The sequence below is a fragment of the Trichosurus vulpecula genome, chromosome 3 (assembly GCF_011100635.1).
Source record: "Trichosurus vulpecula isolate mTriVul1 chromosome 3, mTriVul1.pri, whole genome shotgun sequence".
Classification (NCBI taxonomy): Eukaryota; Metazoa; Chordata; class Mammalia; order Diprotodontia; family Phalangeridae; genus Trichosurus; species Trichosurus vulpecula.
This window is the reverse complement of record NC_050575.1, coordinates 372,029,395-372,048,202: the sequence shown is the minus strand read 5'-3', so window position 1 is coordinate 372,048,202 and position 18,808 is coordinate 372,029,395. Positions and strand designations below refer to the sequence as shown.

At 37.8% G+C, this 18,808-nt stretch overlaps 1 protein-coding gene and 1 pseudogene across 1 annotated transcript; one reads left to right on the top strand and one right to left on the bottom strand.

Annotated features, from left to right (window-relative positions):
* Window positions 1-5,895: 5,895 nt before the first annotated feature.
* On the bottom strand, window positions 5,896-6,268 carry LOC118844072 (40S ribosomal protein S21). The gene has a single exon (XM_036751883.1). The coding sequence runs from the start codon at window positions 6,189-6,191 to the stop codon at window positions 5,940-5,942; it is 252 nt and encodes an 83-aa protein (XP_036607778.1). The 5' UTR covers window positions 6,192-6,268; the 3' UTR covers window positions 5,896-5,939.
* Window positions 6,269-14,237: 7,969 nt separating this feature from the next.
* LOC118842625 lies at window positions 14,238-16,221 on the top strand (annotated as a pseudogene).
* The last annotated feature ends 2,587 nt before the right edge of the window (window positions 16,222-18,808 follow it).

Sequence of the window (18,808 nt, the reverse complement as noted above, 5' to 3'; positions counted from 1 at the left end):
AGGCCTGCTCCCTTTTTGCTGGGTCTGGGTCTGTGCTGGCTCAGCCTGTGACCAATTGGGTTCCACTTTCACCCAGGTGTGATAGACCTTTCCTGATAAACTTCTAATATGTCTTTGGCTGGAAAATTATTTCACCCCACCATTTTGTGGGTTCTGCTGCTCCAGGAATTATTTTATGATATTATTTAAAGGTGTTTGGAGGGGTTTGGCAGAGAACACAGGCAAGTTGCTTATCATTTATCTGCCAACTTTCCAATTCCCTTTTTCAAGTAGTTGTTTTATTTTTCTAAGCTATTGTCTCTTTTTTCATAATTCTCTTGAATACCTCTCATTTCTTTTCCCAGTTTTTCTTCTACTTCTCTTAGTTGTCTTTTAAAATGGTTTTTGATCTCTTCCAAAAAGGCTTTTTGGGCTTGGGACCAATTCACATTTCCTTTTGAAGTTTCTGATGTAGGTATATTGACAATGTTGTCCTCTTCTGAGTTTGTGTTTTGATTTTCCTTGTCCTCATAATAATTCCCTATGATCAGTGTTCTTTTCTGCTTTTTGCTCATTTTGTTTGCCTATTTCCTGGCTTTTAAATTTGAGCTCTCCTTTTGGAGCACAGGGGGCACTATCTCAATTTTGTCCTGTTAGGCCAGGGACCTGGTCCCTGGCTTTGTGTTCTGGGGCCTCAGCTGGAGGCTCTAGGGGTCTGGCAGCTTATCTGGTGCTGAGTTGGGATCCTAGAGGTGGTAGTTGGCATATGCTGAGGCCAGGTGAGATTTTTCTGCATTTCCCTGGGGCTACACTGAAGTGGGGAGGTCTGGGCTGCTGAAGCACACCTGCCCTCCTGGAGCTGCACTGAAGCACAGGGAAGTCGGCCAATGGAGAAAATCTGCCTGCCAGGGGCTGTGCTGAAGTATGGGGAGATCAGGGGTGCTGGAGGATGCCTGCCTGATTCGGGCTGCACCAGCACACATGGTGGTTCTCCAAGATCAAGTCCCCTGGTTCCCCTGGCTATGCTAAAGCAGATGTGCGGTCCTGGTGTTGGTGTTTGCCTACTCCACTACTCTGGGTCTCAGGATCTCATGGCTGGTTTGCTGAGATGTTGCTAGCTGCTGACTTTCTACAGTGCTGGGTCTTTGCTTTACTTTTTTCCAGGTGAACCAAGGCTTTCTTGGTGCTCCTCCAATTTCCCAGGATAAAAAAAATGCCTCTCCTTGTCTTTCCACTGTCTCAGCTATTCTAGAATTTCTCCTAGGGTGCTACATTTGGCGGGGGGCGGGGAGGTGATGGTTTAGAGATCAATTAGGGAGAGTGAGAGAGATTTATTGGTTACTTCTCCACCTTCATTCCCCAAAGTCAAAGCAGCCAGTTCTACTTTTAAAGAAGTTGTTTTGTTCAATGGATTTTTTTCCCATGTGGCCAGTTCTATTTCTTTAGGCAGTTGTTTTCTTCAGTCACTTTTTTGTGCTTCCTTTTCCAAGCTGTTGACTCTTTTTTTTTCATTATTCTCCTGCATATCTCTCACTTCTTCTCCCAATTTTTCTTCTGCCTCTCTTGATTTTTAAAATCCTTTTTGAGCTCTTCCAAGAGGACTTTTTGGTATTGAGAATAATTCAGATTTCCCTTTGAGGCTTCACATGTAGGCATTTTACATTGTTGTCCTCTTCTGAGTGCACGTTTTGGTCTTGTCTTTCGCCGTAGTAGCTTTCTATGTTCATTGCTCTTTTTGCTTTTTTGCTCATTTTTTTTAATTTCAGCTCTGCTCCTAATGCACAGTGGGCACTCTCCCAAGCTTCCTATACTGGGGAACCAGAGTCTGTTCACCAGCTTTCTAAATAGGTGACTCAAATATAGGCAACTTGCCTAGTGTTCTGTGGTAGCCTGGTCTAGTTGCATCTGTTTTTCCAGGATCCTAGGCCTTTCAGTTGGCCTTCTGCACTGAGGCTAGAGGCATCACAGCTGTGTTGCTGTGCCACTAGACTGCTGAAGCAGGAACAAGTGGCTTAAATTGCTGATCTCTGCTGTGGCTAAGAGCCTCCTGCCAGCTTGCGTGGACCCCATCTGTGCTGAGCTGTACTCCCCTTTTATGTAAGTTATTCAGACCTTTCCTGGAGTCCTTCTAAGTCATCTTATTGGAAAATTGTTTCACTCCAACTTTTAGTGGGTTCAGTCGCTCCAGAATCCATTTAGAGGTTTGATTTACCATTATTTTGCGAGGGAAACTGGGGAGAGCCCAGGCAACTACTTGGCTTCTCTCTACCCTCTTGGCTCCACCTTCAATTTTCTCATCTTTAAAATGAGAGGCTAACACAGATGGTCTTTATGGTCCCTTCCAAGTTTATATTTTTAATGTTGTTATAGAAGCTTTAGCACAGTATCCTCATGACTCAGACTTGTAGCATCATTGCTACAAAACACCATAAAACAAACTTATTATGTGACAATACTATGTCATCTTTCAAAAGATATCAATGTCTAATAAACAAATAGTGTGTCATTACCCTGTGATTTCCCCAATTACTACCTATATTATGTTGGGTAGATGATTCTAGCTCTTTGAAACATGTTCTCTTCATCTGCTCAGTGGGAATTATAATACACAATTTACCTCCTGGGGCTGATGGGAAGAAAGTGCTTTAGAAATTATAACATATAATAGGAAGGTGAGTTTTTATTGTAGAAAGCTCACAAATGGGAGTTAGTATACCTGGTTTCTAGTCCTAGCTTTGCCACTAACTCACAATAACATTAGGCCAAACACTTCCCCTTCTTTGGCCTGAAGTTCTGTAACTGACAGCAAAAAGCTTATGTTAGGTGATCTCAGGGTCTTTTCAGTTGTATAAAAATTTTTTTCTACCTAAATTAATTTACTTATTCATTGTTATACTAATAAAACTTCAAAAATATTTTATAGAAATATAAAAAAAATAATAAAATTCATCTGGAAGAGCAAAATGTCCAAAATCTTAAGGGGATTAATGAAAAAAAAAATGCAAGTGAAAGTAGCCTAGCCACACCAGATCTTAAACTGTATTATAAAGCAGCAATCACTAAAACTGCTTGGCACTGGCTTAGAAATAAAGTGCTGGATCAGTGGAATAGCTTAGGTACACAAGACACAGCAGTCAATGACTATAGCAATCTACTGTTGGATAAACCCAAAGATTACAGATTCTGGGATAAGAACTCACTATTTGACAAAAACATCTGGGAAAACTGGAAAATACTATAGCAGAAACTAAGCACAGACCAACATCTTACATAGTGTACCAAATGAAGTCAAAATGGGTACATATTTTAGACATAAAGGCTGATATTATAAACAAATTAGGAGATCAAGGAATAGTTTATCTGTCAGATTTATGGAGAAGGGAAGAATTAATGACCAAATAAGAAATAGAGACCACTGTGAAATGCAAAATGGATGATTTTAATTAGATTAACATTAAAAGTTTTTACACAAAGTCAATGCAACCAAGATTAGGAAGGAAGCAGAGAACTGGGAAAGAATTTTTACAACAAGTGCCTCTGATAAAGGCCTCATTTCTAAAAATATATGAAGAACTGAGTCAAGTTTATAAGAATACAAGGCTTTCTATAATTGATAAATGGTCAAAGGATATGAAGAGGAAGTTTTCAGATGAAGAAACTAAAGCCATCTACAGTCATATGGAAAAATGCTCTAAATCACTACTGATTAAAAAAAATGAAAATCAAAACAACTCTGAGGTATCACATCGCACCTATTAGATTGGCTAACATGACAAAAGAAGAGAATTTTAAATGCTGGATAAAACGTGGGAAAATTGGAACACTGATGCATTGTTGGTGGAGTTGTGAGCTGATCCAGCCATTCTGGAGAGCTATTTTGAATTATGCCCAAAGGCCTATAAACTATGCATACCCTTTGACCAAGCCATACCTCTGTATCCCAAAGAGATCATAACAACAGCAAAAAGACCCACATGTACAAAAATATTTATAGCAGCTCTTTTTTGGTGACAAAGAATTGGAAATGAAGGGGATGTCCATCAATTGGGGAATGGCTGAACAAGTTGTGGTACATGAATGTAATGGAATACTATTGTGCTATAAGAAATGATGAGTAAGCAGACTTCAGAAAAACATGGAAAGACTTATATGAACTAATGCTGTGGAAAGAAGAACTAGGAGAACATTGTACACATTAACAACCACACTGTGAGATGACCGACTTTGGTAGATTTTACCTCTTCTCAGCAATGCAAGGATCTAAGACATCTCCAGAAGACCCACAATTGAAAGTGCTATCTACATGGAGAGGAAGAACTTTGGATACTGAAAGCAGATGGAAGGATACTATTTGCTCTCCTTTTCTTTTGTTGTTTTGTTTCTTCTTTCTCATGGTTCCTCCCACTAATTCTAATTCTTATTTACATCATGATTAATGTGAAAATATGTTTAATATTAATCTTTTATCATGTTGCACACCATCTTGGGGAGGGGGGAAGAGGGAGGGGAAGAAATTTTGAAACTCAAAATCTTATGGAAGTGAATGTTGAAAATGAAAAATAAATTAATTTATTAAAGATAAATATAACTCTAAAATTAAAAAAAAAAACATTTTCCTCTGCAATTTAGTATGCAGGAAACCTGTATATAAATGTAGGAAGAGTTCATGACTATATCATTAGAAGATTAAACTTTTCTAATGGAAGAGGAAACTGATGCTGAGAAAATGAGGTTATCATTTTACCTAGGGAAGTCATTTCCTTCTCTCTGAGCTAATGGTATTATCTGCTGAAGTAGCACCCTTGAAAACACTTGATGCATACTTTAAATGGTATGTGTCCTGAGATCCTTTTGGCCAAAGTGGCCTGTTCCCTGGGAAATGATCACCAAGCTTAAAATACTTCTTTCCTTATTTCCAAGCAATAGGGTTATCATTACATTAGACAACCATGATTGGCAGGCCTCAGGTTACCTCTGCTGTTTTAACTACATATATAAGAGCTGATAAGTTATACAACATGTTTTACATACATCACTCATTTTTGATAACAACATATGAACTAATCACTATTATTATCCCCATTTTATGAATGACTAAAGTAGGGTTCAGAGGGGTGATTTGTTTAAGGTTACCTGAAGAGGTGATATTTAATGATATTAATTCATTTTAACCCCCAGTATAGAGTGTTTTTTATGTTATTGATCTAACTAAGTTCCTCCCTGTGTATATGTACATAAGTATATGTGTATGTATATGTTTAAATATTCTGTAATATACTAGCTTTATATTTTTAGCATGACATGATCTTCAAGTAGAGATAAAAATACATACACACATATATAAATGCACACATACATATATGTATATATACATGCATAATATATGTATATATACACATATATAATCTGTGTAGGTGCATAGACATGCAGATATATAGATGTACACACATATTATACCATATTTTTCATATTTGAATATTATGCATGTTTCAACCAGTATTTATGAAACACTGACTACTTGCCAGACACTATTTTGAGAGAATAGAATACAAAGACAAAAGTAAAACAAGTGGTCCCTTCCCTCATGGAGCTTATAATTACTGTCAAGAGAGACAACAGATACCTATAAAGGGATGGATATAACATAATGTTTAAAAATATATGTTAATGAGAGGGTACTTTTAACTAAGGGATCACTAAAAGTTTCTTAGAGAAGGTTAAGATTGGGGAAACTAAGACATTCAGGAGGACTAAGTATAGATAAAGTGTTTTTGAGGTATGGGGGCAGCCAGTAAAAAGGGAGAAGGAGATGCTGTATCAAGTGACCAATGGAAAGAAGATGAGTTCAGCTAATCTGTGGAGTATATGAAGAGAAGTGATGTTAATTAAACCTGAAAATATATATATATATTTTTTTGTTTTTCTGATTTATTAAGACATTTTTCACAAGGTTTCTTCAATTAGAAGTTCTTTGAAACAATACCATCATTTTTTGCCAGTCGGAGAATAGAGTCATCAGATTCCCCCATTCTACGAATTGCTCCACAAATTGCATAGGTTTTAAACTGGCCATTGAATCTGCCTGTAACCTTGTCAACCTCGGCCACGTTCATCTGGATGGACGCGTGGTCCTTGGCCCCGATGATCCTGTTGCTCGCAGAACATTTCCGCGGCACGTACAGATCCACGAACTCTCCGGCGTCGTTCTGCATGTCGGAGGCTGTGGTACCGAGTGCAAACGCGAAAGCGGCGGAAGAGGAAAAGGAGGGGGCACTTCTCCAAGCACGGCTAAGAGCTGAAAATATATTTTGAAATGAATTTGTAAAGAAAAATAAATGTGTTTATAGCTGTCTATCTGTAGCATTAATTAGCTTCTATAATGTCTTTTCTCTTAATGTTTAATGCTGTTTTGGGGGAGGAACCAATTAATAACATTGGATGAGATATACCTGTGATCAATTCTACTACAAAATAACCCATTGAGAAAGGGCAGTCTCTTATAATTATTTCAAGAAAATTTCTATTAATATGATACTCTAACTGCCAACAAAGCACTTAATTTTTCATTCGTTATTAAAAGCTGAATCCAAGAGTTCACATTCAGAGGAAAAAAGAGGGTCAAATGAAGCCATTACTACTTTTTTTCTGAACAAGTTGTAAAATATTGTAAAAGACAAGGGAATCAGAGACAGAGATATAGACATAGAGAAACAGATATGTATTAGAGCCAAAAATGGAAGCTTACTTACTTAGGAAAGTACCAACAAGAAACAATAAAAAAAAATATCACAGACCCGTAGAATCTTAGAACAAAACAAAAAACATCCCACTTATGTTAACTTTACTGTACAGTTCTATGCTCTTTCTCTTTACTCCTGTCCCTCCTATTCTATGGCTTCTTACCACCCCACCAAAAATAAAGAGATAAATAAAACCACTTTCAAGTGAAAACAGAAAAAGGAACACGGAGAGACAACCACTGTCCAACGGCTACAGGATGGGCGTTTGGCTTGAGACTTCTTGTGCTCATAGAAGAGACCTTTGCCCTGATCCACACATGCCTATTTGTCATCCATCTGCACTCAAGCATCATGTGTTTTTCCCTGGGTGCCCTTATTTCTTTTAGATTCTGGCCCTATGACAACATATTCCTCCTCTTGCTCTCCCTTCTCTGTCCCCACACCCCACATGTTCTTTAACCCTGTGCTAGCACCCTCCCTCCATGGATTTTCACCTCCTTTCTTCCTTCTTTCCTTTCTCTTTCCCACATAGACAAATTTGCATTACTTAAAAATTCCTGTATGTAGAGGTCTTTGGAATCGTCCACCTACATAAAGTGAGAATTGTTAGTATATGATTCATTTTTACATGGTTGCTTTGTATGTCATAGCCCCCATTAGACTGTGAACTCATTGAAAGACATTCTTTATGTCTCCAGTGCTTAGCACAATGCCTGGCATAGAGTAGGTGCTTAATAAATATTGATTGCCTGACTCAAAAAAAACACAAAAGTTACATAATTTCACGTAATTGGGTAGATATGTGGTAGAGGTACATACTGGGTGATAGCATTTTCCCCCCTAAGTAGCCTTTGACACTATGGAAAAAAACCCACACCAACTAAGTGATCAGTAAACAAAATGAAGCATTTATTGAAGGTTGAGTAACTTTCAATTTGGGAGAACCTATTTCCTTACTCAAACAGGGCTTCTTGGGAAGGAATGCAAGAAAAGGATTCTTATAGAGCCCAGCAGTGGGAAACAGAAGGAGGGCCCATATTTGGGCTACTTAGAATAGCTGAACTGCAGGAAGGGAGTGTTTAAGACATTGAGGCATTACAAAAACAGGGTTGCAGAAATATCCTTGGAACTATCTCTTCCAGAAGCAGGGGCAGTTACAGATTTCTGGGGTAAACAGGGGAGTACTCTTGGGGGCAGTTAGAAACTGCTGGTCAGAAAAGTGTAAATAAAGCCTCAGAGTTTCCCAGGGGTTGATATTTCCCTCTTTTGGTCAGGGTGGACCAGGAGTCCACCCTAGACCAAGAAGGCTTTGGATAAATTCCAGGTGCTGCTGAACCGTGACAATGTAAATACACTGACCCTGATAAGAGAAATGAGGATTTTCTTGGCAGCAGTTAGAAACCTCTGGTAAGAGTAGGGTAGGGACCCAGAGTGTCTGAGGGGTTGACACCTTTAAATTCCTTTCCACTTCTGAGAATCATATAACATTAAGATCAGATTCTCTTTATGTTTAGGTTATAATATTATGGAATTTAAAACCCTACAAGACTGGGGACAGTGACAGGTGCATAATACAGTGCTTTACCCTAGCTAGAAAACTTATGTGAGTATAGATATCATAATCCTCTCATACTAACTGCAATTTGTTTAAACCTGATAGTACTCAGCTGGCCGAGACAATAAATACCTCCATCATCCACTATACTGTCCCTAGCCTCCTTGCTTGGCATCATTCTTCCTCCCTCCCCACCACTATCCAGCCTAAGGATTGAATCCTCTAGGGAATATACTTCCTCCTGTGCCATCATGACTACAATGCCTCTGGTCAGAGTGCTGCCCCAAAGGATGATTTTATAAAGGGCTACCTTTCTAGTACAGTGTCTTCTGTGGCACCACTCTCCAATTTTATTTTCCCTAGGTGAAAACCTATTCCCATTTACAATTCTTCATTCTATAAAGCAACTAACACATTGTAAATAGTCAAAAATGTTTGAAAATCAATACTCCGTAATCTGAATTTTTACCCTTTAATAGATTGGTTATGGACTAAGTTACCTGGTCCCTCCTAATATTTATTCTCCTTCAGTTTCTCCTTCTACTTCCAAAAAAGATTTCTATATTTGTAAATTCACATCAAGATTCTCATCCTGCATGTTCCCTGAGGAATTGGACCTGACTAGGCTGGGTGACAAGCCCTTCTTAAAATTCAAACAGCTTTCAAGAGTGATTGAAGATACAACATTCTGTGTTTGTTCTTGAACAACAAAACAACAACAAAGAAATAATTTCACATTTTAAAGAAGGATGTTCATCAAGGGTAGAAAAGTCAGACCTTGGCTGGTTTTCATGGATATTAAAATACAATTGAAATATTTCCTCCATCCTCTCTTTCTTATGGCTTCCATTACCTAAAAAATTCAATCCCTATTCATTGATCTTGTAAAGTTATTGAAAATGGTTTATTGTAAAACAAAAATCTTCAGCATCCACATATAATGAGCATTGTATTTCCACAGAAGACTGAGAGAAAAAGCAGAAAAATCAACGGATTTGGATAGAGAAGACTTTTGCTTATACAACTTGGCCTTGAAACTTACTGTTGTTTAATGTGTTTTTAATCACCGAAACTCTTTAATCAATTTCCGTATCTGTAAAATGGATACAAAATATTTGTATGACCTGACCCAAAAATATTTCAATGCTTTAATTAGTTAATACATGTAAAATATTTTGTGAACTTAAATTTCTAAATAAATAAACTATTATTATTATTATAAGTAGTATGCAATGGTTTCCAACATGAATGTGAGGATTATAGATTTTAGAATTGTAAATAGTCTCAGTCATTATCTCTCTTAATGTCCTTATTTCATTGATTGGTAAATTTAAGACCAAAGAATGGCATGTAATTACTCAAAGCCACAAGGTTATAAGTAGTTGAGCCAGGAGTGAAGCCCTAGTCTAATAATCATAATAACTATAATATTTACATAGTACATACCATGTGTCAGGATGACACTAAATACTTTACAAATATTAAATTATTTGGTCACCACAATAACCCTGGAATGTAGGTGTTGATATTATCTTCATTTTATAGATGAGAAAACTGAGGCAAACAGGTTAAATATCCTACCAAAAGACAGTTAGGTGGCACATGTGATAGAGCACTGGACTTGGAGTCAAGAAGAATCATCTTCTTCAGTTCAAATCTAGGCTTACACACTTACTAGTTGTGTGACCCTCAGCAAGTTATTTAAACCAGTCTTCTTCAGTTTTGTCATCTTTAAGATGAGCTGGCAAAGGAAATGGAAAACCATTCTAGTATTTCTGCCAAGTAAACCTCAAATGGGGTCATAAAGAGTCAGACACAACTGAAATTACTGAACAACAACAACAGAAATCTTGACCAGGGTTACAGAGCTAGTAAGTGTCTAAGTTGAAGTTTGAACTTAAGTCGTCCTAACTCCAGGTCCAGCACTCTACCTGAAAGCCCATCTCATCAAAACCACATCCCTTTATAATATTCCTGAAAAGTGGTCACTCAGCCCTTACTTCAACAATTGTAATGGTGAGGAACAATATCCCAAGAGGGCTCATTTTTGTGGGAAATCTAGAGTTTTTAGGATGAGGGCAAGTAAATGACCCAGTGGATACAGTGCTGGGCCAGCACTCATCTTCCTGAATTCAAATATGGACTCAGATACTTTCTAGCCATATAACCCTGGGCAAGTCACTTCATCATGCTTGCCTCAGTTTCCTCATCTACAAAATGAGCTAGAGAATGAAATGATAAACCACTCCATCGCATCTTCCAAGAAAACTCCAATTGGAGTCATTAAGAGTAAACAGGAATGATATGACTTAAAAACAACAACAAAATTAAACCTAGAGGAGAGCTTAGAGATTGACTTGCCCAACCTCCTCAGTTCTTAGGTGGTTCATTCGCTAGAGGACCTAGCTCTGGATTCTGGAGGATCTGAGGTAAAATCCAGCATCAGATACTTACTGCCTGTGTGACTTTGGGCAAGTCACTTTACCCTGTTTACCTGAGTTCCTCATCTGAATAATGAATTGGAGAAGGAAATGCCAACCCGTCCAGTGTCTTTGCCAAGAAAACCCCAAATGAGGTCCTGAAGAGTCAGACACAAGTGAAAAGATTAAACATCAAGAGTTGTTAAGATATTTTGTTTTCCTTACAGGGAACTTAAATCTGCCTTTTCTGTAATGTAGAGTAATTGGTTCAGATTTAAGATCAGATAAACAAGTCCAAGGACATCTAAAGACATTGTAACTCTAAAAATACATCACACTTGTAATACCACTGTCTATTGCCATTATGCAATTATAACTATGCAAGATTTCCTTTAGAAGTTGAATTGAGAAGATGTGGCAATAGGTTAAGATAGAGATTGAATGAGAATAAAAAAGTGAGAATAACTCCTAAATTGAGAACCATGAAAAATCTAAGAATTCTAGTTAACTTGACAGAAAATGGAAAATTTGGAGGAGCGGGTTTAGGGAAAAAGTTACTGAGTTTTGTTGGGGCATGATGAGTTTGAGACACCTATGGAAGATTCAGATGAGGATGCCTAACATGCTATTCATAATGCAAAACTGTAGCTCAGGAGAAAAATTAGGGTTAAATGAAGGAATGAAAAAATATTAAATATTCTCTATGTCCTAGGCACTGTACAAGCCCTTGAGATATAAAAGCAAAATGGAGAGAATATCTGACTTCAAAGGACTTCTGTTCTAATGGGGGAAGGCAATATATTTCATAAATATTGTCTTGGGAAAGATGTTTTGGTATGGGAAGTCACAGGTGTGGTGAGTAGTCACAAAACAGCCAAAGGACACACAATTTCCAGAACCAACAATAGTGTTGATTTTATTACTATTCTTGAAGCAAGAGATGAAGATCAGGGATGAGAGAATTCTCTGTTGGGCTATGGAAGGAAGACAGCAAGGTAGACAAGCTAGCCCTAGCTGGATAATAGTAGACTCATACTAATCAAGATATTCAGATTTGGGAGTCAAGGGAGTATAAATCATAAATGGATCCATGTGAATGTTTGAGATTACAAAAAAGGAGAATGTAGACAAAAAAACAGAAGCCTCATAAAGGTGCCTTATCACCTGTATCGAGTCACTGGATCCAGATGGATCTGGAGGATAAAGTGAGGCTGGTGACCTTGCACAACCCTCCCTCGCTCAAATCAAAGTCAACTGCAAGTCATGTCATTATTACCCTGATGTCCTTGTCCTTTTTGAAAAAGTAGGACAAATACAATTACCTTGTGAGGAATTTCATATTTAGGAGAAAAGGTAAGGATGTTGAAGTAGGAAGGGGGAAATGTAAAGGAATCATTGCCAAATGAAAGAAGAACCCAGAGAGAAAGAGTTTTCACAAAATTAAAAAAAAAAGTTAATCCTACTCAGAAGGATAAAGAGTTTAACAGAAAGCTTAAAGAAAAAGAATTAGAGACAGTGAAAAACCTAATTAGAGACAGAGAAAAACCTAATAAATAAGAAAAATGGAAATTTTCAGGGAGTTTAGGAGGAAGAGGAAAGAAACCAAGACAGACATGGAGAAACAGAGACCGAGGTTGAGGAGCAAGTTCTTAGAAGTGATCAGCAGTGAGACCAAGAATACAAAGGGCTGGTCTTGACAAAGAGAAAGAGAAGACCCATCTTTACCAGAGACTACAGCTAAGTACTAGAGAATCAGGGATGATATCCAGAAGCGTTAAGATTCAATGTTTTTGGTTGTCCTTTGTTCACAAAGAGCACCAATTACAGCAGGAGGGTGATGTCTTGACTTGCAAGTGAATTGGATTTAAGTGAGGCACAGCTGTGCAAAGTCATCAGCCTCATTCTCTCCTCCAGGGTCATTTGACTACAATGGCAAAGTATAGATCAGGATGACTGGAGATGACCCCAGATGCAAAATCGCACGAAAAAGGTTGCTTACCTTGGATATCTTCTGTTGTTTTATGTTTCAATAAATTTTGAAGCAAATTCACTTCCCAAGATTGAGGAGTTGATATAGGTGGCTTGAAGAGAGAAGAGGAGTGAGGAATGCATTGTAGTGTCAACAAAAGAATAAAAGAGTGATAATGCAACACTAAAGGCTTATTTGAGATTACATAACAGATTTCTAAGGAATACAGTTGGGATACTTCTATGAGCTTTTCCTTAATGTTTAGAAGGATATAAATAGGATTGAAGATGATAGATAATAAGTGTAATATAAGGTTGGCTTTTGGCAAAGTATTGACAATAATAGGATTAGGGGATTTTAGGGTTTAGGATAGTACATAGTTAAAATGAATAACAATAGCAGCAAGAATGGACAGAGAGAGAGAGAGAGAGAGAGAGAGAGAGAGAGAGAGACGAGAGAGACAGAGAGAGAGAGAGAGAGAGAGAGACAGAGAGAGAGAGAGAGAGAGAGAGAGAGAGAGAGAGACAGAGAGAGAGACAGAGAGAGAGACAGAGAGAGAGACAGAGGCCAGAGTAAGGGTAAAGGATTGGCAGAACAGAAAACCCGGGAGTAACTGGACATCATATTAAGGATAAAGAACAGTTTTGAGGAAGTGTGGAAAAAGTATAGGACTTTTTGATCTAAGAGGATTTTTGGTTTGGATCATACTTCTAAGGGACAATTATGTGAAGGGCATGATTATCCCATTATATAATAAAGGCTGAATGAAACTGAAGGTTATGAGGATAGAGCAGTTAGATGAACAGAGAGGCCAGTGTGTTCGAGGAGATATCAGCATGAATGTTGAAGAACCCAAATTTCATCACAGATGAAATATTTTGAATACATAATACTTTGAAGAATGATGGGGAAGGATACACATTATTATTTTTTTCTTTGCTGTTGTTCGGTCATTTCAATTGTGTGATTCTCTGTGACCCCACTTGGGGTTTTCTCAGCAAAGACACTTGGAGTGGTTTGCCATTTCCTTCCCTAGCTCACTTTACGGGTGAGGAAGTGAGTCAAACAGCACTAAGTGATTTGCCCATGGTCACTCAGCTAATAAGTGACTTAGGCTAGATTTGAACTAGGGAAGTTGAGTCTTCCTGACTCCAGGCCCAGTGATCTATCCACTAAACCACTTACCCATCCATAAACATTCTTATGGTGCCTACTATGATCTAGGCACTGTCCTAAGCACTTTTACAATTATTTCATTTGATCCTCACAACAATCCTGGGAGATAGGTGCTATTATTATCCCATTTTACAGGTCAAGATCAAAGAGACAGTAAGTGTCTAAGTTAAAATTTGAACTCAGGTCTTCATGACTTAGGCCCAGCACTGAATATACTATACCACCACCTGTTATCATATCTTTTGTAAAGGTTTTTTTTAAATTTTTTTTTCCAATTACATCTAAAGTGAATTTCTATCATTCATTTCTTTATATAATTTTGAGTTTCACTACTCAGTGCAGCAGCAGCCCTTCTTCCTCCACAGTGGTCAGCTACGACCCCTGACTCCCCAGCAACCATGTCAAAAGGACCCACAGTGGGCATTGATCTTGGCACCACTTACTCCTGTGTAGGAGTCTTCCAACATGGGAAAGTGGAGATCATTGCTAATGACCAAGGAAACAGGACCACCCCAAGCTACATTGCCTTCACCAACACTGAACATTTAATCAGTGATGCAGCAAAGAATCAAGTTGAAATAAACCCCACCAACACAGTTTTTGATGCCAAACATCTGATTGGTCACAGATCTGATGATGCAGTTGAACAGTCAGACATGAAGCATTGGCCTTTCATGGTTGTGAATGATGGGGGCAGGCCTAAGGTCCAAGTGGAGTACAAAGGGGAGACTAAAAGTTTCGATCCAGAAGAAGTATATTCTATGGTCTTCACCAAGATAAAAGAAATTGTTGAAGCTTACCTTGGGAAGACTGTCACAAATACTGTGGTCACAGTACCAGCCTATTTCAATGATTCCCAAAGCCTGGCCACCAAAAATGGTGGAACCATCACTGGTCTCAATGTGCTCCAATTCATCAATGAGTCAACTGCTGCTGCTATCGCTTATGGCTTGGACAAAAAGTTGGTGCCAGGAGAAATGTGTTGATCTTTAACCTTGGAGGGGGTATTTTCAATGTCTCCATTCTTACCATCGAAGATGGCATCTTTGTGATCAAGTCCACAGCTGCGGACACCCATTTGGGTGAAGAGGAGTTTGACAATAGAATGGTCAACTATTTCATTGTTGAGTTCAAGCAAAAATACAAGAAGGACACTGGTGAGAACAAGAGGGCCATTTGCCATCTTCGCACCACTTGTGAACATGCTAAGTGTACCCTCTCTTCCAGTCCCCAGGCCAGTATTGAGATTGACTCCCTCTATGAAGGTATTGACTTCTATGCATCAATCACCCGAGACCATTTCAAAGACCTGAATGCTGATCTCTTCCATGGCACACTGGACCCTGTGGAAAAGGCCTTAAGAGATGCCAAGATAGATAAATCACAGATTCATGACATCATCCTAGTGGGTGGTTTGACTTGAATTCCCCAAATCCAGAAGCTTCTGCAAGTTTTCTTCAATGGCAAAGAACTAAACAAGAGTATCAATCCTGATGAGGCTTTTGTTTATGGTGGGGCTGTCCAGGCTGCCATTTTGTCTGGAGATAAATCTGAGAATGTGCAGGACTTGATGCTGTTGGATGTCACTCCTTTTTCCCTTGGAATTGAAACTTCTGGTGGAGTTATGATTGTTCTGATCAAATGTAATACTACCATCCCCACCAAGCAGACACAGACCTTTACCACCTACTCAGACAACCAGCCTGGTGTGCTCTTTCAGGCTTATGAAGGTGAAAGAGCAATGACAAAGGATAACAACCTGCCTGGCAAATTTGAGCTCACAGGAATTCCTCCAGCACCCAGGGGTGTTCCTCAGATGGAAGTAACATTTGACATTGATGCAAATGGCATCCTCAATATTTCTGCTGTGGATAAGAGCACAAGCAAGGAGAACAAGATCACCATCACCAATGACAAAGGACATCTGAGCACAGAAGACATTGAGCGCATGGTCCAGGAGGCTGAAAAATATAAGGCTGAGGATGAGAAGCAGATAGACAAGGTATCTTCCAAGAATTCTCTAGAATCTTACACTTTCAACATGAAGGCCACCATAGAGGGTGAGGAACTAAAAGGCAAGTTTGGGGATGAAGACCAACAGAAGATCCTTGACAAATGTAATGAAATAATCAACTGGATGCATAAGAACCAGACTGCTGAGAAGGAAGAACTTGAGCATCAGCAGAAAGAATTGGAGAATGTCTGCAACCCCATCATTACTAAGCTTACCAGAGTGCAGGGGGCATGCCAGCAGACATGTCTGTTGGGTTCCCAGGGGGTGAAGCAGCCCAATCTAGAGGTGCTTCATCTGGATCCACCATTGAAGAGGTCGACCAAACACATGAGAAGAAAGAGCAATTCATGAAGCATTCCAAAAATTGAAGGACTCAAATTTGTAGCCAAGGCAGTAGCAGTTTAAAAGTAACATTTAAGCTACTGTGTAAATCTGGGTATTCTGAATACTTGAATGTGTGCAGAGGGAGAGTTCTAAGTGAACAACATTGCACTTTATCAGTACTGTAAACAAGTCAAAATGCAATTCTTGCCCTGGAGAATAAAATCTATTTAAATTGGCAGCATAAAAAAAATTGAGTTACAAATTTCTCTCCTTCCCTCCCTCCTCCCCCAGACAGCAAACTCGATATGTGTTATATCTGTGAAATTATGCAAAACAGATCTCCATGGTAGTCATGTTGTGAGAGAAGAAACAGAATAAAAGGGGTAAAGGGTGAAAAATACAGTGAAAGTAGTATGCTTCTATCTACATTCAGATCCATCAGGTCTTTCTCTGGGTGTGGATAGTATTTTCCACCATAAGTCTTTTGGAATTATCTTGGATCATTGTACTTCTGAGAAGAGCTAAGGCTATCATAGGCAATCATCACACAATATTGCTGTTGCTGTGTAAAATGTTCTGGTTCTTCTCACTTCACTCAACACCAGTTCATGTAAGTCCCAATAGTTATTTTATTTCTGAAGTCCACATGTTTATTATTTCTTATAGCATAATAGTGTTCAGTTACATGCATATACAGCTTGTTTAGCCATTCCCCAATTGATGGCATCCTCTCAATTTTCAATTCTTTGTCATCACACAAAGAGCTGCTACAAATATTTTTGTACATGTAGGTCCATTACCCCTTTTTATGATTTCTTTGGGATACAGATCTAGTAGTGATATTGTTGGATCAAAGGATACTCTATATCTTTTTGAAAGTCTAAGTATCATATTTTCTGAATCAATGATCCAGTAGTGAATTCTTTATCATTAGAACTCTTTAGAACTTGAGGACCACATTTTGGTATACTATACACTAATGTTACCTCCAGAGTTATCATATGTTGTAATTCTATAATTAAATGGTCTTCATGTAAAATGTATACATGTGTATATGTATAATATACATCTCATATACATATATAAATATTCAAGTATATATAACTTCTAAAATATTCCCTTCCATATGGTTGGTAAATTATTTAATAGTCATTTGTCAAGCACATGATGCATTTCCCTAAAGACTGAATTACTTTTTACTATTAACCTTTGCACTTTACTTTTACAAAGCCTTCCTATCAGCACATGCAACAAATCCAATGTTTTATAAAATGCTGCCCTTAAATGTTATCCTTGTGTCTTTAATAATTTATGAATGGGGAAAATAAAAAAAACAGCTTTCAATCCACATCAAACATTCACATTGAGAACATTTTATTCAGTATCTAAATCTCTGGTTATTTTCTTTTTTAATATCCACAAATTACTTTGCTGACTTGTTTTTACTTAAAGAGGAATAACAAGAAATTAACTTGATAGAAGTAATAAAGCCATAAAAATTATATCTGCTGATGAGTGATGTATAAATGGAAATTTATCCAAAAAGATTTTTTCTTCCAAGCTCAGTCTGTGTTGATATTTGAAAGGAGAGGAAATAGAAAAAAAAGAAAGAAAAACAACTAGGATGAAGATAAACAGATCAAATAAAAGATTGCTAGAGGGACTGAATTTAACTTGATGATAATTATATCATCTTGGCCACCTTAGGGTAATGTGTATGTATGGGGAATAGGTAATAAAACTCTGAGAGGAAAAAGTGATGTGCATATGTGACACATTACTTAGAATGTATGGACCTTCATATACATACATACATACATACACATATATATATATATATACACACATGTATTATATATATATATATATTAAACAAGTGCAAAATATATACTGACAGTACAAACAAGGACCCTAAAATCTGGCCTGATTGTAGTTCTATATTTAAAAACAAAACAAAACAAAAACAAAAACAAAAACAAAAATAAAACAACAACCAAGCTTCCTAGGTTCTAGTTCTGACTCTGCCATAAACAGAGACGACCAAGTTAGGTATCATCTCTAAGGCTCAGTTTCCTCATCCATCTCTTGATAAGTTTTAGTAATTTCAGCGGAAAAGCTTTGATGATCATAATTGTATAATCTGAGTTGGAAGAGATCGATGAAATCACTTAGTTCAACAAATACCTGAGCAGGAATTCTGTCATCCTATATCCAATTAATGCCATTCGCTTCCTGTCATCCAATGATACTGATGTCTTTTTTGTTCCATGAACAAAATACTCCATTTCCTGGATCCCCACATTTTCCATGACTGTTCCTCATGCCTGGGAATCTCACCCATCCTTTGTTTCTTGGCTTTCTTGACTTCCTTCAGGTCTCAGTTAGAATACTACCCTCTACAGGAAGGTTTTCCTGATGTCCCTTAATTTTAGTGCCCTTTATCTGTTGTTATTTTCAATTTATCCTGTATATATCTAGTTTTATTTAATTGTCTGGATGCTTTCTTTATCCATTAGACTGTGAGCTCATTGGGAGCTTTGACTATCTTTTAACTTTCTTTGTATTCCCAATGCTAAACACAGTGCCTAAAAAATAGAAGGTACTTAATAAACATTTACTTAGTGACTGACT